This window comes from Oncorhynchus mykiss, chromosome Y (genome assembly GCF_013265735.2).
Source record: "Oncorhynchus mykiss isolate Arlee chromosome Y, USDA_OmykA_1.1, whole genome shotgun sequence".
Lineage (NCBI taxonomy): Eukaryota > Metazoa > Chordata > Actinopteri > Salmoniformes > Salmonidae > Oncorhynchus > Oncorhynchus mykiss.
Window position 1 is genome coordinate 15994452 of NC_048593.1, and position 25563 is coordinate 16020014.

The 25563-nt window shown below is 47.0% G+C and overlaps 1 protein-coding gene across 4 annotated transcripts in view; it reads right to left on the reverse strand.

Moving 5' to 3' along the window:
• The window catches only part of LOC110509706 (rhotekin), a 47008-nt gene extending 23960 nt beyond the window's left edge, over positions 1–23048 (reverse strand). The window contains exons 1-9 of one of the 4 annotated variants that reach the window (XM_021590752.2): positions 22724–23047; positions 7094–7293; positions 6947–7008; positions 4425–4478; positions 3546–3663; positions 3051–3302; positions 2790–2884; positions 2607–2707; positions 1252–1380 (exon numbers count right to left, since the gene is read on the reverse strand). In XM_021590752.2, coding sequence (XP_021446427.1) covers positions 1252–1380; positions 2607–2707; positions 2790–2884; positions 3051–3302; positions 3546–3663; positions 4425–4478; positions 6947–7008; positions 7094–7293; positions 22724–22831 — 1119 coding nt within the window. In that variant the 5' untranslated portion in view covers positions 22832–23047. Of the gene's footprint in view, positions 1–1251; positions 1381–2606; positions 2708–2789; positions 2885–3050; positions 3303–3545; positions 3664–4424; positions 4479–6946; positions 7009–7093; positions 7294–15364; positions 15494–22723 lie in introns of those variants that run through there. The other 3 variants (XM_036967949.1, XM_021590753.2, XM_021590754.2) reach the window with 3 other exon arrangements.
• Positions 23049–25563: the final 2515 nt, after the last annotated feature.

The following is a 25563-nucleotide window of genomic DNA, read 5'->3' on the forward strand; positions in this document are numbered from 1 at the left end:
TGTAGCATTAAAATGTCCCTTCACTGGAACTAAGGGACCTAGCCCGAACCATGAATAACAGCCCCAGACCATTATTCTTTCTCCGCCAAACTTTACAGTTGGCACTATGCAGTCGGGCAGATAGCATTCTTCTGGTATCCGCCAAACCCAGATTTGTCCGTTGGACTGCCAGATGACAAAGCATGATTCATCACTCCAGAGAACGCGTTTCCACTGCTCCCTAGTCCAATGGCGGCGAGCTTTACACCATCCAAACGCTTGGTATTGCGCATGGTGATCCTAGGCTTGTGTGCGTCTGCTTGCCCATGGAAACCCATTTCATGAAGCTCCCGACGAACAGTTATTGCGCTGCCGTTTTTTCCAGAGGAAGTTTGGAACTCGGTAATGAGTGTTGTAACCGGGGGCAGGTGATTTTTACAGGCTACGCGTTTAAGAACTCGGCGGTCCAGTTCTGTGAGCTTGTGTGGCTGAGCCGTTGTTGCGCCAAGGCGTTTCCACTTCACAATAACAGGACTTACAGTTGACTAGGGCAGATCTAGCAGGAAAAGAAATCTGACGAACTGACTTGTTGGAAAAGTGGCATCCTATGACGGTCCCATGTTGAAAGTCACTGAGCTCTTCAGTGTGGCCATTCTACTGCCAATGTATGTCTATGGAGATTTCATGGCTGTGTGCTCGATTTTATACACCTGTCAGCAACGGCTCTGTCTGAAATAGCTAAATCCACTAATTTGAAGGTCTCCACATATTATGTGTGTGTGGCGTCCATATGCATGTGTGTGTGTGTATGGTTAGAGTCCAGTGAGTGTACATCGAGCCTGTGCAAGGGGGTCAATGCAAATAGTCCAGTGGTCATTTGATTAACTGTTCAGCAGTCTTATGGCTTGGGGGTAGAAGCGTTAAGGAGCCATTTGGTCTCAGACTTGGCGCTCCGGTACCGCTTGCCGTGCGGTAGCAGAGAAAACAGTCTATGACTTGCGTGGCTGGAGTCTTTGACCATTTTTAGGGACTTCCTCTTACACCACCTGGAATAGCCCCAGTGATGTACTGGACTGTATACAGAGTGGTGTTGTGCTGTTATAGCTTGCCACAAGGGGTGTAAACCTCTAATAAAAACAATATTGTCCTTTTGTGGGTGCTAAATGGGATTATAGTTCAGTATTTATGCAAATGTGTCTCAGTCTCTGCATTTTGGCCATGTGTATGGATGACAGTGTGAACATGTCTTGTGTGTTTACAAGAGTAACAAACCTTGTTGATGTCGATGGTGAATAACGGCTCCTCTTGGGCAACCATGCCCTCTTGACTGTGGTAACAGATAAGACTTGTCCCTTTGAGGACACCGTAGATGTCAGTCCAGCACTCAGGCTCCTTCTCAAGCTGATCATGAGAATGGTAGGAATGAATATAACGATGCTTTTGACTAAACTAGTGTGCATTCGGAAAGTATTCAGACCCTTTGACTTTTTCACATTTTGTTACGTACAGCCTTATTCTAAAATGTATTACATTAATTGTTTTCCTCATCAATCTACACACAATAGCCCATAATGACAAAAAAGCCAGGTTTTTAGACGTTTTTGCAAATGTCTAAAAATTAAAAAACAGATACCTTATTTACATAAGTATTCAGACCCATTGCTATGAGACTCGATATTGAGCTCAGTTGCATCCTGTTTCCATTGCTCATCCTTGAGATGTTTCTACAACTTGATTGGTGTCCATCTGTGGTAAATTCAATTGATTGGACATTATTTGGAAAGGCACACACCTGTCTATGTAAGGTCCCACAGTTCACAGTGTATGTCAGAGCAAAAACCAAGCCATGAGGTCGACGGAATTGTCCGTAAAGCTCCAAGACAGGATTGTGTGGAGGCACAGATCTGGGGGAGGGTACCAAAACATTTCTGTAGCACTGAAGGTCCCCAAGAACACAGTGGCCTCCATCACTCTTAAATGGAAGAAGTCTGGAACCACCAAGACTCTTCCGAGAGTCTCTGTGGAGATGGTAGAACCTTCCAGAAGGACAACCATCTCTGCAGCACTCCAGCAATCAGGCCTTTATGGCCAGATGGAAGCCAATCTTCAGTAAAAAGGCACATGACAGCCCGCTTGGAGTTTGCGAAAAGGCACCTAAAGGACTCAGACCATGAGAACCAAAAAAAATGCTCTGGTCTGTTTAAACCAAGATTGAACTCTTTGGTCTGAATGCCAAGCGTCACGTCTAGAGGAAACCATGGTGGCAGCATCATGCTGTGGGGATGCTTTTCAGCTTCAACAAAGTACTGAGTAAAGAGTCTGAATACTTATGTGAATGTGATATTTCAGTTTTTATATGCATTTACCAAAAAATCTAAAAAACTATTTTTATTTTGTAATTACGGCGTATTCTGCATAGATTGAGAGAAAAACATTTATTGAATCCATTTTAGAAATAAGGCTGTAACGTAAACAAAACGTGGAAAAAGTCAAGGTGACTGAATACTTTCCGAAGGCACTGTAATTACGACTCTAATGATCATACTAAAACTGAGAATGATTAAACAAATGATGCGAATGATGATGGTGGGTGTGATACTAAGGGCGATGACAAAGAGTGAACTCACCTTGATCCTGCCGCTGATAACCTGCTGGGTCATACAGAGAGGCTGGGCGGCCAGACGGCAACACACACTGCCATAGAGAGGCAGCCAGAATGCACTGTCCTCTGGAACAATGTTGGTTGATGAGTTTGTTGCTTTTGCTATTCAAGGACAGTAAACAGCCAAAGGAGAGGAGTCGCCACTCACCTGTGGCTGATATGGACAGGTCGTGTGTTCTGAAGCTGTCCTGAACATGTGCTATTGTCAGTGTGGTGTGGGCCAGAAGGTGATACTTTGGCCCCCTGCAAACAGAAACCACACACAATCAACAGTTAGTCGGAATGTACTGCATGTGAGTATTTGACGACTTGTGTGGCCAGTTTGAGTTGACATTATGTGCATCGCCGTTGCATTTGATTCCAGTTGTGTGTGTGTCATGCGTGTGCAAGCTGTTACATCAACACTCACTCTGTACAGAGAGCAGGCAGCAGAGGTGGTGGAGACCCTCCTCCTCCATCACCTCCCTCTACGTTGGGTATGGTACCACAGGCTGCAGACTCTAGAGCTGCCCTGATCCTCCTCCCAGAGGTGCAGCCCAGGGAGCTGCTGAGGCGGTTATGTCTCCTGGGTCCTAGTGCCCCTGGGCCCGGAGAGAAGTCCTCCACCACACAGGTACTGTACAGCTCCACACGGAGCTCAAAGCACGGGCTCGCCTCCTTACTGGATCATATACAAGAACCAACACACGCACACAGATGAATATAGCAACAAATATTAACAAAGAAACATGGACATAATGAAATACAGAATTACACACCAACATAATTAAACTGAAGAGGACAGAAGCTCTCTATACGTTTCTAAGCAAATATTAAAACCACAGACAAAATGCTACATCACCTGCACTAATAGTGTCATATAAATTACGGAGACAAAATGAGAGCAACTCGAGCAGTCACTTGCAATATGATGGTGTCCTCGAAGCAGATGTCAGTCAAAGTCCTGTCCGCCATCACCAGGTCTGTGTCATAGATCTCTCTGCCACACTGGAGCAGACAGAACACAGCACAGCGATGAAGCTCTGAAAGAGAGCGAGAGCAAGAGAGAGAGAAGAGCAAGATAGAATATAATAGAGTGGGAGATGGAGAGGATGGAGTTTTAGAGAAAAGAAGATGGGCAGAGAGCAGAAAGAGAACAGGACAGAGTTGGCAGAAAAATAGTGAGAATGTAGTAGGTTAAATAAGGGTCCAATAACTACACCTTTACAGGATTAACCGGTGTGACCTCTAAATCTGACCTGATTTCAGATGTAGCTCTGAGAGGAGCCACGATAATACAAGTGTTTTTAGAAACAAACAGGAGGCGGTTAATTGAATGTGCTTACCCCACATGCACGAGTCATAATCTGCATGGATTAGCCACGTAACTGGTTTAGACAAGATTATAGATTGAGACCTTAGATTTACTCCATCAGTGGAATGTATGAACTCAGGCCACTCTGGTAGTGGTGGGAGAGATATGGCTCAAACTAAACTCTGATGAACTGATGACGTACCGGCCGGGTACACTTAGCCAATAGAGGCTCCACTCTCTCAATATGCACCACTTGCATTCTATTCTGACCAAAGGCTGTTCCATTCAATTCAAACATTATTGTTAGGAGCTAGATGCTATCAAGTGCTATTACTGCCCAATGTTGTTACTGGATGCGAGATGTTCAGGGCCGATGTTCAGGAGCGCCGATTTAATCCCCCAAAAATGGTGCGTTTCCAGGCATTGCCACATGATGCGTCGTCATGACAGGGTTAGTGGCAGCGCCATTTAAGGTTATATGGGACTCACCTCCTTTGCTCTTGAAGTACTCAGAGTCTTTCCACATGAGTGGGATACGCAGGTCTGGAGTGGAAGAGGAGGAGCAGAATGGGTGGATTGAGGGTCAGCGAGAGAGAGAGAATGAGACATTTCTGTAAGATATAGGACTCCGACCCGTATCTGTTGGTCAAATCAAATGTTATTGTCACATACACATGCTTAGCAGATGTTATTGCGAGAGTAGCGAAATGCTTATGCTTCTACTGTAGATCTGACAATGCAGCAGTATCTAACAGGTAATATCTAACAATTCCACAACAAACCCTAATACACACCATCTAGTAAAGGAATGGGATGAGAATATATAAGTATAAAATATATGGATGAGCAGTGACAGAGCGGCTAAGATGCAATAGACAGTAAAGAATAGATAGTGAAGGATACAGTATACAGTATATACATATGAGATGAGTAATGTGAGATATGTAAACATTCTTAAAGAGGCATTATTAAAGTGACTAGTGTTCCATTTATTAAAGTGGCCAATGATATCAAGTCAGAAGGTTGGCAGCCGCCTCTCTGTGCTTGTGGTGGCTGTTAAACAATCTGATGAGAAACAGTTTTTCAATCTCTATGTCCCAGCTTTGAAGCATCTGTACTGTTCTAGATGGAATCGGCGTGAACAGGCAGTGGCTCAGGTGGTTGTTGTCCTTGATTATCTTTTTTGCCTTCCTATGACATCGGGTGTTGCAGGTGTCCTGGAGGGTAGGTAGTTTGCCCCCGGTGATGTGTTATGCAGACCGCACCACCCTCTGGAGTGCCCTGCGGTCGTGGGCGGGGCAGTTGCCGTACCAGATGATGATACAGCCCGACAGGGTGCTCTCAATTGTGCACCTGCAAAAGTTAGTGGGAGTTTTCGGTGACAAGCCACATTTTTTCAGCTTCCTGAGGTTAAAGAGGCACTGTTGCGCCTTCACCACACTGTCTGTGCGAGTGGAGCATTTCAGTTTGTCGGTGATTTGTACAACGAGGAACTTACCACCTTCTCCACTGCTGTCCCGTTGATGTGGATAGGGGGGTGCTCCCACTGCTGTTTCCACGATCATCTCCTTTGTTTTGCTGACATTGAATGTGAGGTTATTTTCCTGGCACACACTGAGGGCCCTCACTTCCTCCTTGTAGGCCGTCTCGTCATAGTTGGTAATCGAGCCTACCACTGTAGTGTCGTCAGCAAACTTGATGATTGAGTTGGAGGCGTGCATGGCCACCCAGTCGTGGGTAAACAGGGAGTACAGGAGAGGGCTGAGAATGCACCCTTGTGGAACCCCAGTGTTGAGGATCAGCGGGGTGGAGATGTTGTTACCTACCCTCACCACCTGGGGGCGGCCCATCAGGAAGTCCAGTACCCAGTTGCACAGGGCGGGTCGAGACCCAGGGTCTCGAGCTTGATGACGAGTTTGGAGGGTACTATGGTGTTAAATGCTGAGCTGTAGTCAGTGAACAGCATTCTCACGTAGGTATTCCTCTTGTCCAGATGGGTTAGGGCAGTGTGCAGTGAGGTTGAGATTGCATCGTCTGTGGACCTAACAGATGGAGTCATGGTCAGATTTGCCAAAAGGAGGGCGGGGGAGGGCCTTGTATGCATTGCGGAAGTTAGAGTAACAGTGGTCACGTGTGTTCCTCGCTCGTGTACTGCAATTGATATGCTGATAGCCTTGTTCTCAGATTAGCTTTGTTAAAATCCCCAGCTACAATAAATGCAGCCTCAGGATATATGGTTTCCAGTTTGCATAAAGTCCAGTGAAGTTCCTTGATGGCCGTATTGGTATCTGCTTGCGTGGGGGACAAGGCTGTGACAATAACCGAGACGAGTTATCTTGGGAGATAACACAGTCAGCATTTGATTGTGAGGAATTCTATGTCAGGTGAAGAAAAGGACGTGAGTTCTTGTATGTTGTAACAATTACACCCACACTTCTTACCAGAGAGATGTTTGTTCCTGTTGGCGCAATGCACTGAAAATCCTGTTGGCTGTAAGGACTCAGAGCATGTCCCCAGCTAGCCATGTCTCCGTGAAACAGAGTATGTTACAATCCCGGATATCTCTTTGGAAAGCAACTCTTTCCCTAATTCCGTCGACTTTGTTAACTAGGGACTGGACATTAGCGAATAATATACTCGGAAGCCGTGGGTGTACGCGCATCCGAAGCCCCACTAGAAGACCGCTCCGGCACCCTCTCCTCCGACGGCTTTATTTTGGGTCGGCCTCTGGAATTAGTTCAAATGCCCTGGAAGGTGCAGACAAAGGATCCGCTTCGGGAAAGTCGTATTCCTGGTCGTAGTGTTGGTTGTGCTGGTAAGTTGACATCTCTGATATCCAATAGTTCTTCCTGGCTATATGTAATAACACTTAAGGTTTTCTGGGCTAACAATGTAAGAATAATACATACAACAAAAAATACTGCACAGTTTCCTAAAGGACTTGAAGCGAAGCTGCCATCTATCGGCGCCATCTTACAATGGTGTCTGTGTGCGCATGTGTACACGCTCACCTGAGATGGCCACATGACCCATGCAGGGCAGCCTCTCATCCAGTGACCCACCAATACAGGACCTGCAGCGGAGAACACAGTGGTTTTATTTATTTACTAAATTGTTATGACAGCAAACTGCTCCCACCCACCCCCTCTCTCTCCTACCTGTGGCCTACTCTCTGCAGGACCTGGGCCTCCCTCATCCTCTGCAGCTGGCTGAGCAGGGCCAGGATGCGGGTGTTGCAGGTGAGCAGGCTCTTGGAGGCCTCCAGGGCCTGGTCTCTCTGGGAGCACGCAGCCAGCAGCTTACTGGCCCCCTCACGCATCCGCACCTCGCGGTCTATCTGACGCTGCACCTCACCATCCTGAGTGGTTGAGTGACAGAGGAGAGCAAGAGCAATAGGGAGAGAAAGATTACAGAAAACTTAGGAGAGGCTCTACTTTACTCATCAGTTTGTGTATAGCTAGGTGACCCTTCCTCCACATTCAACAATGCCATATCTAACAACAGCTCCCAACACTACCCGACTCAACAGAAGTCAGAGGTCTTGGACCAGGCCGAGTCAGAAGGATGAAGGCAGTAAGGATATATTCTGTCCTGCTTACCAGAAACCCTAGACAAACAAGCAGCTTGGGCTTTCCACTTCAAACAGCACAAGAAAGAGGATTGACACCCACCATCTCAGTTTGTTCTGAAATTGTGTCTGTAGTTAGAAACAGATAAAATAAGCATTCCTGCAACATTTTGATGGAATATAATCTGATCTCTTGAGAATTTAAGATTATTGATTGGGCCCAAATTGGCCATTTAAAATGTATAGGATTCATATAGTATTCAATAAATATAGTACCTGACATCCAATGTGGTCCAAACTTTTTCCCTTACAATTAATAAGATATGAGGAATCCCCCCCAAAATTTAAAATCCTCCCACAGACCTCCCACACCCCCACCAATCCCACCCCAACAACAAGTATACATTATTAGTTCTCTGTGTATGACAAGTAGTATGGAGCTGCAGCTCCGAGTATAGTTTCTTCAAATTATACAATATATTCTCAGTGAATTAGGTGATGGTTCTTTCCCAACTGTTCAGAGAAATTTGTCTGAAGTTGTTAGATTTTATGTCCCAGACATCCTGACATTACCAGGTTCTGACCACTAGGTGATGCCATTCCTGCTATTAGGTAAAATGTGAGAAAAATGTCATTTAAGTCATAGGAGTGATCTTGTCCCAGCTTGCTGCATCAGTGCCATCCTGCAGCCCACTAAGAGCTGGATTGTAATATCATTTTCAGCAGTTTCCCCCTTAAACATTTAGCATAATTTGTTGTCAGGAAAAGGTTTGGTCCAACTAGGAGGTTTGGTACTATATTTATTAGCCGTGACCCCGACTCCCTGAGATGCAAAAAACAAATGCAAAAAACAGATGCAAAAAACAAATGTTCAATTCACACGTGTATAATACACACTTGTACTTGTGTGAAATAGGACAAATAGGCACCCACCAAATAATAATAATCATTATTATTATTACACTGAACAACAATATAAACACAACATGTAAAGTGTTGGTCCCATGTTACATGAGCTGAAATAAAAGATCCCAGAAATGCACCAAAAGCTTATTTCTCTTAAGTTTTGTGCTATTCATTTACATCCACGTCAATGAGCATTTCTCCTTTTCCAAGATAATCCATCCACCTGACAGGTGTGGCACACCAAGAAGCTTATTAAACAGCATGATCGTTACACAGGTGCACCTTGTGCTGGGGACAATAAAAGGCCAATTTAAAAAATGTGCCGTTTTGTCACACAACACAATGCTACAGATGTCTCAAGCTGAGGGAGCATGCAAATGGCATGCTGACTGCAGGAATGTCCACTCTGATAGTGTTACGGTGAGTGAATGAGGACCCAAAAGCGAACTAACTTAAACAGAGCTTCTTTAATAACTAAACATAGGTAGGCTCAGATAGACCGGCAGATTCCGACAGGACAGGACAAGGTTACAGCAAACATGACGATAGTCTGGCTCAGGCATGAAACACAACAAACAAGAATCCGACAAGGACAGGAACAAAAACAGAGAGAGATATAGGGACCTAATCAGAGGGAAAAAGGGAACAGGTGGGAAACGGGGTGAATGGGTAGTTAGGAGGAGACAAGGAACAGCTGGGGGGAAGCGGGGGAGAAAAGGTAACCTAAGACGACCAGCAGAGGGAGACAGGGTGAAAGGAAAGGACAGAGACAAGACACAACATGACAGTACATGACAGTACCCCCCCACTCACCGAGCGCCTCCTGGCGCACTCGAGGAGGAAACCTGGCGGCAACGGAGGAAATCCTCGATCAGCGCACGGTCCAGCACGTCCCGAGAGGGAACCCAACTCCTCTCCTCAGGACCGTACCCCTCCCAATCAACGAGGTACTGGTGACCACGGCCCCGAGGACGCATGTCCAAAATTCTACGGACCCTGTAGATGGGTGCGCCCTCGACAAGGATGGGGGGGGGGGGGGGGGGAAGACGAGCGGGGGCGCGAAGGACGGGCTTGATGCAGGAGACATGGAAGACCGGGTGGACGCGACGAAGGTATCGCGGAAGAAGAAGTCGAACTGCGACAGGATTAATGACCCGAGAAATACGGAACGGACCAATGAACCGCGGGGTCAACTTGCGAGAAGCCGTCTTAAGGGGAAGGTTCTGAGTGGAGAGCCAAACTCTCTGACCGCGACAATATCTAGGACTCTTAGTTCTACGCTTATTAGCAGCCCTCACAGTCTGCGTCCTATAACGGCAAAGTGCAGACCTGACCCTCTTCCAGGTGCGCTCGCAACGTTGGACAAAAGCCTGAGCGGAGGGGACGCTGGACTCGGCGAACTGAGATGAGAACAGCGGAGGCTGGTACCCGAGGCTACTCTGAAAAGGAGATAGCCCGGTCGCAGACGAAGGAAGCGAGTTGTGGGCGTATTCTGCCCAGGGGAGCTGTTCTGACCAAGACGCAGGGTTACGAAAAGAAAGACTGCGTAAGATGCGACCAATAGTCTGATTGGCCCGTTCTGCTTGACCGTTAGACTGGGGGTGAAAGCCGGAAGAGAGACTGACGGAAGCCCCAATCAAACGGCAAAACTCCCTCCAAAATTGAGACGTGAATTGCGGACCTCTGTCCGAAACGACGTCTGACGGAAGGCCATGAATTCTGAAAACATTCTCGATGATGATTTGTGCCGTCTCTTTAGCAGAAGGAAGCTTAGCAAGGGGAATGAAATGAGCCGCCTTAGAGAACCTATCGACAACCGTAAGAATAACAGTCTTCCCCGCTGACGAAGGCAGTCCGGTGACAAAATCTAAGGCGATGTGAGACCACGGTCGAGAGGGAATAGGAAGCGGCCTGAGACGGCCGGCAGGAGGAGAGTTACCGGACTTAGTCTGCGCGCAGACCGAACAAGCAGCCACGAAACGACGCGTGTCATGCTCCCGGGTGGGCCACCAAAAACGCTGGCGAATGGAAGCAAGCGTACCCCGAACGCCAGGGTGGCCGGCTAACTTGGCAGAGTGAGCCCACTGAAGAACGGCCAGACGAGTAGGAACGGGAACGAAAAGAAGGTTCCTAGGACAAGCGCGCGGCGACGGAGTGTGAGTGAGCGCTTGTTTTACCTGCCTCTCAATTCCCCAGACAGTCAACCCGACAACACGCCCCTCAGGGAGAATCCCCTCGGGGTCAGTGGAGGCTACTGAAGAACTGAAGAGACTCAGGCTTGGTGTTCTTAGAGCCCGGACGATAAGAAATCACGAACTCGAAACGAGCGAAAAACAGCGCCCAACGCGCCTGACGCGCATTAAGTCGTTTGGCAGAACGGATGTACTCAAGGTTCCTATGGTCAGTCCAAACGACAAAAGGAACGGTCGCCCCCTCCAACCACTGTCGCCATTCGCCTAGGGCTAACCGGATGGCGAGCAGTTCGCGGTTTCCCACATCATAGTTACGTTCCGACGGGGACAGGCGATGAGAAAAATACGCGCATGGGTGGACCTTGTCGTCAGAGAGGGAGCGCTGAGAAAGAATGGCTCCCACGCCCACCTCTGACGCGTCAACCTCGACAACGAACTGTCTAGAGACGTCAGGTGTAACAAGGATAGGAGCGGATGTAAAACGATTCTTGAGGAGATCAAAAGCTCCCTGGGCGGAAACGGACCACTTAAAGCACGTCTTGACAGAAGTAAGGGCTGTGAGAGGAGCTGCCACCTGACCGAAATTACGGATGAAACGACGATAGAAGTTCGCGAAGCCGAGAAAGCGCTGCAGCTCGACGCGTGACTTAGGGGCGGGCCAATCAATGACAGCTTGGACCTTAGCGGGATCCATCTTAATGCCTTCAGCGGAAATAACAGAACCGAGAAATGTGACGGAGGAGGCATGAAAAGTGCACTTCTCAGCCTTCACAAAAAGACAATTCTCTAAAAGGCGCTGGAGGACACGCCGAACGTGCTGAAGATGAATCTGGAGTGACGGTGAAAAAATCAGGATATCGTCAAGGTAAACGAAAACAAAGATGTTCAGCATGTTTCTCAGGACATCATTGACTAATGCCTGAAAGACAGCTGGAGCGTTAGCGAGGCCGAAAGGAAGAACCCGGTATTCAAAGTGCCCTAACGGAGTGTTAAACGCCGTCTTCCACTCGTCCCCCTCCCTGATGCGCACGAGATGGTAAGCGTTACGAAGGTCCAACTTAGTGAAAAACCTGGCTCCCTGCAGGATCTCGAAGGCTGAGGACATAAGAGGAAGCGGATAACGATTCTTAACTGTTATGTCATTCAGCCCTCGATAATCTATGCAGGGGCGCAGAGACCCGTCCTTCTTCTTGACAAAAAAAAACCCCGCTCCGGCGGGAGAGGAGGAGGGGACTATGGTACCGGCGTCAAGAGCTACAGACAAATAATCCTCGAGAGCCTTACGTTCGGGAGCCGACAGAGAGTATAGTCTACCCCGGGGGGGAGTGGTTCCCGGAAGGAGATCAATACTACAATCATACGACCGGTGTGGAGGAAGAGAGGTGGCCCTGGACCGACTGAACACCGTGCGCAGATCGTGATATTCCTCCGGCACCCCTGTCAAATCACCAGGCTCCTCCTGTGAAGAAGAGACAGAGGAAACAGGAGGGATAGCAGACATTAAACATTTCACATGACAAGAGACGTTCCAGGAGAGGATAGAATTACTAGACCAATTAATGGAAGGATTATGACAAACTAGCCAGGGATGGCCCAAAACAACAGGTGTAAAAGGTGAACGAAAAATCAAAAAAGAAATGGTTTCGCTATGATTACCAGAAACAGTGAGGGTTAAAGGTAGCGTCTCACGCTGAATCCTGGGGAGAGGACTACCATCCAGGGCGAACAAGGCCGTGGGCTCCTTTAACTGTCTGAGAGGAATGTCATGTTCCCGAGCCCAGGTCTCGTCCATAAAACAGCCCTCCGCCCCAGAGTCTATTAAGGCACTGCAGGAAGCTGACGAACCGGTCCAGCGTAGATGGACCGACAAGGTAGTGCAGGATCTTGAAGGAGAGACAGGAGTAGTAGCGCTCACCAGTAGCCCTCCGCTTACTGACGAGCTCTGGCCTTTTACTGGACATGAAGTGACAAAATGACCAGCGGAACCGCAATAGAGACAGAGGCGGTTGGTGATTCTCCGTTCCCTCTCCTTAGTCGAGATGCGGATACCTCCCAGCTGCATGGGCTCAGCACCCGAGCCGGCAGAGGAAGATGGTAGTGATGCGGAGAGGGGGGCGACGGAGAGCGCGAGCTCCTTTCCACGAGCTCGGTGACGAAGATCAACCCGTCGCTCAATGCGAATAGCGAGTTCAATCAAGGAATCCACGCTGGAAGGAACCTCCCGGGAGAGAATCTCATCCTTTACCTCTGCGCGGAGACCCTCCAGAAGACGAGCGAGCAAGGCCGGCTCGTTCCAGCCACTGGAGACAGCAAGAGTGCGAAACTCAATAGAGTAGTCTGTTATGGATCGATTGCCTTGACATAGGGAAGACAGGGCCCTGGAAGCCTCCTCCCCAAAAACAGATCGATCAAAAACCCGTATCATCTCCTCCTTAAAGTCCTGATACTGGTTAGTACACTCAGCCCTTGCCTCCCAGATTGCCGTGCCCCACTCACGAGCCCGTCCAATAAGGAGAGATATGACGTAGGCGACACGAGCAGTGCTCCTGGAGTAAGTGTTGGGCTGGAGAGAAAACACAATATCACACTGGGTGAGGAACGAGCGGCATTCAGTGGGCTCCCCAGAGTAACACGGCGGGTTATTGATTCTGGGCTCCGGAGATTCGAAAGCCCTGGAAGTGGCCGGTGGATCGAGGCGGAGATGGTGAATCTGTTCTGTGAGGTTGGAGACTTGGGTGGCCAGGGTCTCAACGGCATGTCGAGCAGCAGACAATTCCTGCTCGTGTCTGCCTAACATCGCTCCCTGGATCTCGACGGCTGAGTGGAGAGGATCCGAAGTCGCTGGGTCCATTCTTGGTCGGATTCTTCTGTTACGGTGAGTGAATGAGGACCCAAAAGCGAACTAACTTAAACAGAGCTTCTTTAATAACTAAACATAGGTAGGCTCAGATAGACCGGCAGATTCCGACAGGACAGGACAAGGTTACAGCAAACATGACGATAGTCTGGCTCAGGCATGAAACACAACAAACAAGAATCCGACAAGGACAGGAACAAAAACAGAGAGAGATATAGGGACCTAATCAGAGGGAAAAAGGGAACAGGTGGGAAACGGGGTGAATGGGTAGTTAGGAGGAGACAAGGAACAGCTGGGGGGAAGCAGGGGAGAAAAGGTAACCTAAGATGACCAGCAGAGGGAGACAGGGTGAAAGGAAAGGACAGAGACAAGACACAACATGACAGTACATGACAGATAGACCCGGTCAAAATAGCATCTTGGGTTAAACAGACTGTGATGTGAGATTACACATACATTTTTTGGACTTTTAATTTAATTATACACGGAGAGTACAAAACATTAGAAACACCTGCTCTTTCCATGACAGACTGACCAGGTGAATCCAGGTGAAAGCTATGATACCTTATTGATGTAACCTGTTAAACCCACTTCAAAATCAGTGTATATGCAGGGGAGGAGACCGGTTAAAGAATGGTTTTTAAGCCTTGAGACATGGATTGTGTGTGTTCCATTCAGAGAGTGAATGGGAAAGACAAAAGATGTAAGTGCCTTTGACCGGGCTATGGTAGTAGGTGCCAGGAGCACCGGTATGAGTGTGTCAAGAACTCCAACGCTGCTGGGTTTCTCATGCTCAACAGTTTGCTGTGTATATCAAGAATGGTCCACCACCCAAAGCCCATTCAGCCAACTTGACAACTGTGTGAAGCACGGGAGTCAACATGGGTCAGCATCTCTGAGGAACTAAATATTAATGTTTGGTACAATCAGTGTACATAAACCTCGTACCCATTGTTTCTTGAAGAATATTACTTAGAAATTCCTCATGAGCCCCTTTCCTCAGCGGTTTACCAAAACAGTGGCGAGGTGCTGGCTTTGTTGTTGTTTGGCACTTAAGACTCAAGTCAAGAAGAACACTGTCTGTTCGGTCATGATGTAGTCTCTGAGCTCTCCTCACAGTCTTCTATAACCTGTCCACTCAGATAATAAACACCATGTCCAAAAAAAACACTTCAGTGTCAGACAACGAGGAGGAACACCAGAGGACAGTCAGACATCCGAAAGAGACACACCCACCCACTTAAAATTCCTATCCTACCCTACCACTCAGTGGCCTTGTGATTTGAGTAACCGCCCTGAGATTGAATGGTTGGGAGTTCGATCCCTGGCCGAGTCATACCATAGACTGTAAAAATGGGACCCGGTGCGTCACTGTTTGCACTCCGCATTAAGGGGATAGAGTTGAGGTAAGGCCCTTCTAAAGACTAGCTTCCTGTCCAGGGGGTGTAGTTGTTCATCAAGCTGCCTCACGCTACAGAAATAGGAGACACAATCCTGGGGCCTCATTTTCTTTTTAAAAAGCTGAGTACATTCGCCGTTGGAGATCGCATAACTGGGCGTGTAGTCCTTATATGTTTCATTATGTAAATCAAATTGCAGGACCTCTCTCCTTTTCTGACATGACTTACAGTATTTCCGCTACTATAGCCTAGGCCGACAACAAATATTACCATTCATCCATCCCTTATTCAAGCATGTTCAAAATTAAATAGACCGGTAGACTATTTTAAATATTTGACAACAATACAAGGCTACAGCATGGTGTTGCTGTGTGATAGAAGCACAACATAATTTCCTATTTAATTTCACAGCCTATACCAAGGCAGGAGATAGATCACAATCATCGATTGATAAACACAATATTGAACAGTTCCTCTGGCATAGAAATGTAGGCTGTAATACTTACTTTTAAATTGCTTTAATAAGCTATCAATCCTTCAGAATGCGCGGCCAGTTGTTGGCGCTCGCTATAGGCGGCATGCATGTTTAATTTGAAAAAGTCACTGCAAGATAATCCATCCACCTAACAGGTGTGGCATATCAAGAGGCTGATTAAAAAGCATGATCATTACACAGGTGCACCTTGGGCTTCTTCACCTGCGCGTGTGAGACCAGCCACCCAGACAGCTGATGAAACTGTGGGGTTGCACAACCTAAGAATTTCTGCACACACTGTCAGAAAGTTCATCTGCGTGCTTTTCATCCTCACCAGGGTCTTGCAGACTGCAGTTCAGCGTCGTAACCGACTTCAGTGGGAAAATGCTCAAAATCGATGGCCACTGGCACACTGGAAAAATGTGCTCTTCACAGATGGCAGACAGACAGTGTGTATGGTGTCATGTGGACGAGCGGTTTGCTGATGTCAACCTTATGAACAGAGTGCCCCATGGTGGCGGTGGGGTTATGGTAGGAGCAGGCATAAGCTACAGACAATGAACACAATTGCATTTTATCGATGGCAATTTGAATGCACAGAGATACCGTGACGAGATCCTGAGGCCCATGGTCATGCCATTCATCCACTGCCATCATCTCATGTTTCAGCATGATAATGCACGGCTCCATGTCACAAGGCTCTGGAAACGATTCCAAATAGATTAGGGCCTAATTTATTTATTTCAATTGACTGATTTCCTTATATGAACTGTGACTCAGTAAAATCTCTGAAATTGTTGCATCTTGCATCTAGATTTTTGTTCAGTGCATTATATTTACTGAATATTATACGAATCCTATAAATAAATAAAAATGGCCAACTTGGGTGCAATCAATTAGTTTAATTATATTTCAACAAAATAATGTTGCAGGAATGCTAATCTTATTACATTTTAACCACCAAAACCATTTCAGAAGAATCTGTGTGGGTGTCATTGGAGGATTGGAAGAGATCATGCTTTGTGCTGCTGCTACATTATTTAATTATAGTATTTTGACCATTACTGTCACGTTCTGACCATCGTTCGTGTGTGTTTTCCTTGTTTTAGTGTTGGTCAGGACGTGAACTGGGTGGGCATTCTATGTTGGATGTCTTGTTTGTCTATTTCTATGTCCGGCCTGATATGGTTCTCAATCAGAGGCAGGTGTTAGTCATTGTCTCTGATTGGGAACCATATTTAGGTAGCCTGGGTTTCACTGTGTGTTTGTGGGTGATTGTCCTTAGTGTTAGTTTGCACCAGTTTAGGCTGTTTCGGTTTTCATTACGTTTATTATTTTGCACTGTTTGTATTTGGATTCATGTTGCTATAGTCACAATAAACATGGATCGCAATCTACACGCCGCATTTTGGTCCGACTCTCCTTCACACCTAGAAGATCGTTACAGAATCACCCACCACAAAAGGACCAAGCAGCGTGTCAACAGGCAGGAGCAGCGCGAGGAGACGCGCAATAAGGATTTCTGGACATGGGAGGAAATCCTCGACGGGAGAGGACCCTGGGCTAAACCAGGGGAGTGTAGCCGCCCAAAGGAGCAGCCCAAAGAGGAGGTATGGACATGGGAGGACGAATTAGAAGGAAGAGGACCCTGGGCTCAGCCAGGAGAATATCGCCGCCCCAAAGAAGAACTGGAGGCGGCGAAAGCGGAGAGGCGCAGATATGAGGAGGCAGCACGACGTAGCGGATGGAAGCCTGAGAAGCAGCCCCAAAAATTTCTTGGGGGGGGGCTAACAGGGAGTATGGCTACGCCAGGTAGGAGACCTGGGCAGACTCCCTGTGCTTACCGGGGGGCTAGAGAGACCGGACAGGCACCGTGTTATGCAGTGGTGCGCACGGTGTCTCCAGTGCGGGTGCATAGCCCGGTGCGGTATATTCCAGCTCCACGTGTTGGCCGGGCTAGATTGAGCGTCGAGCCTAATGCCATGAAGCCGGCTCTACGCAGCTGGTCCCCAGTGCGTCTCCTTGGGCCGGCTTACATGGCACCAGCCTTGCGCTCGGTGTCTCCGGTTCGCCTGCATAGCCCAGTGCGGGCTATTCCACCTCGCCGCACTGGCAGGGCGACCGTGAGCATTCAACCAGGTAAGGTTGGGCAGGCTCGGTGCTCAAGAGCTCCAGTGCGCCTGCACGGTCCGGTTTTTCCAGTACCACCTCCACACCCCAGCCCTCCGGTAGCAGCTCCCCGCACCAGGCTTCCTGTGCGTGTCCTCGGCCCAGTACCACCAGTGCCAGCACCACGCATCAGGCCTACAGTGCGCCTCGCCTGTCCAGCGCTGTCGGAGCCCTCCTCCTCTCCAGCGCTGTTGGAGTCTCCCGCCTGTCTAGCGCTGTTAGAGCCTTCCTCCTCTACAGCGCTGCCGGAGTCTCCCGCCTGTTCAGAACTGCCAGTCTGCAAGGAGCTGCCAGTCTGCAAGGAGCTGCCAGTCTGCAAGGAGCTGCCAGTCTGCAAGGAGCTGCCAGTCTGCATAGAGCTGCCAGTCTGCAAGGAGCTGCCAGTCTGCAAGGAGCCGCCAGAGCTGCCTGTCTGCAGGATGCCGCCAAAGCTGCCAGTCTGCAAGGAGCCGCCAGAGCTGCTAGTCTGCAAGGAGCTGCCAGTCAGCATGGAGCAGCCAGGGCCGCCAGTCAGCATGGAGCAGCCAGGGCCGCCAGTCAGCATGGAGCAGCCAGGGCCGCCAGTCAGCATGGAGCAGCCAGTCAGCATGGAGCAGCCAGAGCTGCCAGTCAGCATGGAGCAGCCTGTCAGCATGGAGCAGCCAGAGCTGCCAGTCAGCATGGAGCAGCCAGTCAGCATGGAGCAGCCAGAGCTGCCAGTCATCATGGAGCAGCCAGTCAGCATGGAGCAGCCAGATCTGCCAGTCGACCAGACTCTTCCAGATCTGCCAGTCGACCAGACTCTTCCAGATCTGCCAGTCGACCAGACTCTTCCAGATCTGCCAGTCGACCAGACTCTTCCAGATCTGCCAGTCGACCAGACTCTTCCAGATCTGCCAGTCGACCAGACTCTTCCAGATCTGCCAGTCGACCAGACTCTTCCAGATCTGCCAGTCGACCAGACTCTTCCAGATCTGCCAGTCGACCAGACTCTTCCAGATCTGCCAGTCGACCAGACTCTTCCAGATCTGCCAGTCAGCCAGGATCTGCCAGAACCGCCAGCCAGCCAGGATCTGCCGGATCTAACTACCTGCCTGAGCTTCCTCTCAGTGCTGTGCTACCCATCAGTCCCGAGCTACTTCTGTCCCGAGCTGCCCCTCTGTCTCGAGCTGACCCTCTGTCCCGAGCTGTCATTAAGAAGGGTCACCTATCTAGGGACGCTAAGGAGGTGGACTAAAACTGTTATGGAGTGGGGTCCACGTCCAGCGCCAGAGCCGCCACCGCGGACAGATGCCCACCCACACCCTCCCCCATAGGTTTAAGTTGTGCGTCCGGAGTCCGCACCTTGGAGGGGGGGTACTGTCACGTTCTGACCATCGTTCGTGTGTGTTTTCCTTGTTTTAGTGTTGGTCAGGACGTGAACTGGGTGGGCATTCTATGTTGGATGTCTTGTTTGTCTATTTCTATGTCCGGCCTGATATGGTTCTCAATCAGAGGCAGGTGTTAGTCATTGTCTCTGATTGGGAACCATATTTAGGTAGCCTGGGTTTCACTGTGTGTTTGTGGGTGATTGTCCTTAGTGTTAGTTTGCACCAGTTTAGGCTGTTTCGGTTTTCATTACGTTTATTATTTTGCACTGTTTGTATTTGGATTCATGTTGCTATAGTCACAATAAACATGGATCGCAATCTACACGCCGCATTTTGGTCCGACTCTCCTTCACACCTAGAAGACCGTTACAATTACCCTCAATGGTATGTTGTGTTTCTATAAGTATGGATAGATCCCATTTTTTATTTTATTTTTTAAACTAAACAAGTTAGTTATGAACAAATTCTTATTTTACAATGACGACCTACCCCGGCCAAACCCTAACCAGCACGATGCTGGGCCAATTGTGCACCGTCCTATGGGACTCCCAATAACAGCTGGTTGCAATACATCCCGGGATCGAACCAGGGTTGGTAGTGACACCTCTAGCACTTAGATGCAGTGCCTTAGACCACTGCGCCACTCGGGAGCCCCATTAACCTTTAGTTCAGTGTACTTAACTCTGAACAACCAAATCCCCATGTGACAGTCATTTTTATTTAACTAGGCAAGTCAGTTAATATAGTAAATATAATACACTGGGCCAATTGTGCGCCGCCCTATAGTACTCCCAATCACAGCCGGTTGTGATAAAGCCTGGATTCGAACCAAGGTGTCTGTAGTGACACCTCTAGCACGGAGATGCAGTGCCTTAGACCGCTGCTCCACTCAGGAGCCAATAAGGTTTAAAAATAATAATAATAATTGTCCAAGCATGTCCAAATGAACTGTGTTATGTCTGATGTATCTTCCCTCGAACATCTACCAGTTACCTACCAGGATATAGCACACCTGACATGAGGTCCCTGATTACCATATCTGTGCAGAAACATAAGAATTCCTATCCAGGCCCAACTTGAAACAGATGTCTACACAGCCCAAATTCCGACTAGAGTCCATATTCCTTCCAATACATCAATCAGATTCTTCACTAGCCATCTTGTACACACATAAATACATGATCCTAAATACGTGATCATGGGCACTCCTGAGAAAGATTTTCTGAATATATTCACACATGTACACCATATATTACAAGCATCCCTACGCAACGACCAAGCTATAGTAAAAAGGTCTGGTACTGCCTCTGTACCAACACTGTTCTGTACACTCACCTGGTTATTTTCAAAGATGTTCATGTTCCTCGATCCTTCAAAGAGCTCCACCATCTACTTTGTGAATGACTCCACCAGTTTTAGAATACAGAATATACAGTCCAGTCTAGTTTGAGTTAAAGCTACAGTCAGCCAGAGAGACAAGAGAAGGTCCAGTCAACAGGGAGTGGAGGCGGGGATTTTACATGGATTAGTATGCCTTGTTATTTCAAGTCCCAGACTAGTCCCACATCTGGGGAGACTAACCTAATACCTGGATGTCCTTTACCTGACAACATGTAATATACAGGCCATAGTCATATGTCATATAAACAGATATCTTACCCCAATCTTCAGCTCTGACCTATTGTTAGCATGCTGTTTTCATCATGGTTCAGACAAAGTATTAAACTATTTGCATGTACTATACTGTAATATAACTGAGTTGATTTTAGGTAACAGTGCCCTCTCCTGGACTGTTCTGTACTACATCCAATGGCCAATCTATTCGTCGTTCATAGAGCACATGCTTACAGACATCAGGCATTGACAATGCAGTGAGACAGCATTGTCAAATCCATTCAACTCCAGAGGGGGAGGGTTGTAGCCAATAATGTATAAAAGGATTTGGACTGCCTAGTGGGTTACTGGCCAGTAAAAACACAATGAAATGCTGTCCAATCTGATATTGGAACCTGCCACAGTATTACCAAGGCTCTCTACACTGCAGCACTATGCAGAGATGTTAATAGGTGGTAAAGATAGCTCACTCTGGCCTACTGATCTAAGGTCAGTCAACTGCAGAGGAGGACAGGACATGGATTATTTTAGCCCTTGATCATGACTCCGTTCCATTACATTACACATAAGAGTCATAGGACGAAGGCGTCTTCTGTATGGGGGAGTTTTGTTAAGAGCCGTAATGTTCGGTCTGAACATTAACACGCATTGCGTGTGGTACGGTTTTGGATGCATAAGGACCATATATTTAATATCAGCAAGAAATAATAAATAAAAAAACGAAAGGTTAAATTGATACACACGTTAATAGGTGTTACAGCATTTGTTTATGGAAAACAGATGGAAGACAGAGTGGACTACCTGTGCTAATTAGCTAGCTTAAAGCTAGATTTGAACTCAACCAATGTTTTTAACCTAGACCCATGTCTTAACCAACTTGTGGACATCACACATGGACGGTCATGATTAGGTCAATATTAGGCTTACTACACAGGAGGACACCGGCTGGTTTCCCCAATGGCAGCATCATATACTGCAGGCTAAAACCCCAAGCTGCTCTCTGACAGTCATTGTGGGAGACTGACCGCATAGTTAGAGAGGTAACAGAAGTTATGGATCAATCATTCACTGTGACAAATGGAGCTGTCTGGTCTTCCGGCACTTGAGCAATGATATGAGTCACAGTCTGGTCTGCTCTCCTCCCACTCCCTGGCGTTAGGTCAGGTGTGTGGGTGTTTGTGTGTTGGGATTTCAGCTCTTCATCTCCCATCTTCTCTCTATATCTCCTTCTCCCCTCCGTCTATTCTTCAATTCACCTGAAGAAGCACCTTGGTCTAAGTCTTGGTTGTTGACTTTATTATGTAATCAGTTGATTCTGTGAGTCTGAAAAAACATTCCATGTTTTTATGCAGCTGATAAAAGTGTTAAATGAGTCTGATAAGAAATCTGGCTGTGCCAAGTATAAAGAGTAGAGGGCAAAGATCTTGGGGGGGGGGGGGGGGGATGACATAACATCGGAATAAAAGCGTCTCATTTCCCATGGGAGGGAGGAATGGAGAGCGAGAGAATGAATGTGTATATGAACTATAAATTATTTCAAGCATCGTATCGCCTCTTATTAGTGACTTAAAGAGTTACTGTTACTCAAGACAAACAATATCATTTCAAGGCCAGGAAGCAATATGTACCTTCCAACTAGATTACTCAGGTATGAGTCATTTCACAAGTTCTGAGAACCATTTAGGATTTTGTCATTTCCAGTATGTGATGTCATTGTATCAATCACCAAAAGCCACAATAATTTTTTTCTCAGGGGGAAAAGAAATCTAAGCAATATTGTTAAAGGGGCAATCTGCTTTTGCTACGTACATTTTTTTGCAGGACTTATACATGATATACACTCATTGACTCTTGAAGAATATAACTTCTAAATGACTCATGAGCTTAGTTCAACTGACCTAGCCCATTAGAACTATAACTTTGATATATTGGATGATCAGTCCTTTCATCAATAGCTCTGTCTATGAATTTAAGACTAACATTTCTCCAGGCTTATCCCTTCCTTTTTTTAAATCCAAACAGGGGTCGGCGGTGCCCTTTGTTATTGTTTCAAATGCGAGTTGCCCCTTTACATTATAGTTGTTATGAGCAGAGCACATTACTTATTTCAAATAGCCTGATATATTGTGATCCAATTGATCATAGAGAACTCAAATACACCGCTTCAACAGCAGAAAACAGGAAAATATGGTATAACGCATTAATAACACAGGCCGGGATGATCACTTTGTGGAGCGAAACGTTAGCTCTCCACTCACCTGTGCCGTGTCCGTAAGAGTGTTGAAATGCCCCCGTCGTCGTATTTCCAGATCCAATGCTGACCCCCTTGCTACCGTGGTTCTCGACACCTGATTTCGGCAAAACATTCTAATAACCTACCATGTAAGTCAAAAGGATTCTTGAAAATCTATGACAAATGGTAGCCTAAAAATGAGAAGACCCGCACTATGACTACTGTTTTATAATAGAAGCTATCGAGAAATGAATAAGTTATTCAAGAAGTTATAGTAAGGTCCGTGGGTCATCGCCGTGTTGGTAACGTTACTACTATCCAAGGAGCCAGGGGTTGGGTTGGGGGCGTGGAGGAGAATAATTCTTCTTCGGTATCAGGGCGTTCGCACATTTGTTTGTGCATGCCGCCACCTATTGATCAAGTTACACTTTGTGAAATGAAAATGAACTACCAACCAATCCTACACCTATAATAGCACTATTTAAAAATATATATAATAATTACAAATAAAATACAATAAATAAAAAAAACACCCCATTCCACTACTTTGACCCTAACTGATCCTACACCAGGCCGACGGCCTGGGACAATGGGACACTTTTGTTTAACACACCTTGTAACTCTGCAGTAAAACCTCTACACCCAAGTACTTCTCTGCAGCTGCCACCACCACATCTATTCTCTGTGATTTACATTCCATTGCTGTGGTACAGTTGATAACCATGACAATGAATGCTAAGAAGCCAACATTACTGAAGCACACATTTTTATCACTCTGTATTGGCCTAGGACTACTACTCACCCTTGACCCATCCTCCTCTACTCTCTTCAGAATACGACACCTTCTGTTCTACTCTGACCCTGGCAACCTGTCACTCTCAAACCGGGAACTTCTGATCTCCAGCAACATGAGTACCCACACAATTGACACACAGTTTTTTCCACCAATACTAGACATTCCATTTTTCCATGCCCTCATGCACACTTCTGCGTCGTGCTTCTACACCTGCATTGCTTGCTGTTTGGGGTTTTAGGCTGGGTTTCTGTACAGCACTTTGAGATATCAGCTGATGTAAGAAGGGCTATATAAATACATTTGATTTGATTCGCACATCTCGGAATCTCCTTCCTACACACTGCTGCAACATGACCATAAGCTTAGCATCCAAAACACCTTAACTGACTTATCCTTCCAAAGAGACATCAGTGACTGTAACATACTCTGTTTTACGGACTCATGGCGCTCTCCAGATATACTGTCCCCCTCCATACAGCCAGCTGGGTTCTCAGTACATTGCGCAGACAGGAATAAAGAATTCTCCGGGAAGAAGAAAGGTGTATGTTTCATGATTAACTACTCATGGTGTGATTGTGTCCTTTTGTTCACCGGATCTAGAATACCTCACAATCAATGTATAGTCTGCTGTCCCACTTGCTTCAAGATATACACCATTGTTCCTGTACCCAAGAAAGCAAAGCTATCTGAGCTAAATGACTATCATCAGGGAGCACTCACTTCTGTCATCTTGAAGACTTTTGAGGGGCTAGTTAAGGATCATATCACCTCCACCTTACCTGACACCTTAGGCCCACTTCAATTTGCATACCGCTCAAATAGATCCACAGACGACGCAATCGCCATCGCACTGCAGACTGCCCTATCCCATTTAGACAAGAGGAATACCTATGTAAGAATGCTGTTCATTGACTACAGCTCAGCCTTCAACACCATAGTAACTTCCATGGATTGTGTATGTGTGCCATTTTGAAGGTGAAGGGCAAGACAAAAAAACTAAGTGTGTTTGAATGCGGTATGGTAGTAGGTGCAAGCACAGCGGTTTGTGTCAAGAATCAGTACCCTACTGGGTATTTCACGATCAACAGTTTCACCATGTGTATCAAGAATGTAAGATGGCGCCGGAGAAGAAGGCAGACGTTTTACAACCCCCAACCGATTGTGTTTTCTTTATTCGATTATTTGCCTTGTTTGTAACTTATTTTTTAAACTTATTTTGTACATAATGTTGCCGCTACCGTCTCTTATGACCGAAAATAACTTCTGGACATCAGGACTGTGATTACTCTCCACGGACAGGTATAATCCTTTTTTCCTTTAACGAGTCTGATGAGGCCGACGCAAACAATATATTGCTTTATTGGGAATAGACCTAGATCCCTGTGATTTGCGTGAAGAGGAAGTGGAGGAAAAGGGTCCAGAGGGCGAATTTGAAGGCGATCGAATAAACCCCTACTTCCTTCCATTCTGCTAGCAAACCTGCAATCTTTGGACAATAAAATAGAAGACTTACGCGGAAGATTAAACTACAAACGAGACATTCAAACCTGTAATATCTTATGCTTCACGGAGACGTGGCTGAACAACGACACTATCAACATACAGCTGGCTGGTTATACGCTGCATCGGCAGGATAGAACAGCGGTGTCTGGTAAGACAAGGGGTGGTGGACTATGTATTTTTGTAAATAACAGCTGGTGAACAATATCTAAGGAAGTCATGACAAACTGTAGACCACACTACCTACCTAGTGACTTTTCATCTGTATTCTTCCTAGCTGTTTACATACCACCACAGTCATAGGCTGGCACGAAGAGAGCATTGAATGAGCTGTATTCCGCCACAAGCAAACAACAAAACGTTAACCCAGAGGCGGCACTCCTATTAGCCGGGGACTTCAATGCAGGGAAACTTAAATCTGTTTTACCAAATTTCTATCCTCAACAGAGGGGCCCCTCAGGGGTGCAAGCTCAGTCCCCTCCTGTACTCCCTGTTCACTCATGACTGCACGACCAGGCATGACTCCAACACCATAAATAAGTTTGCCGTTGACACAACAGTGGTAGGCC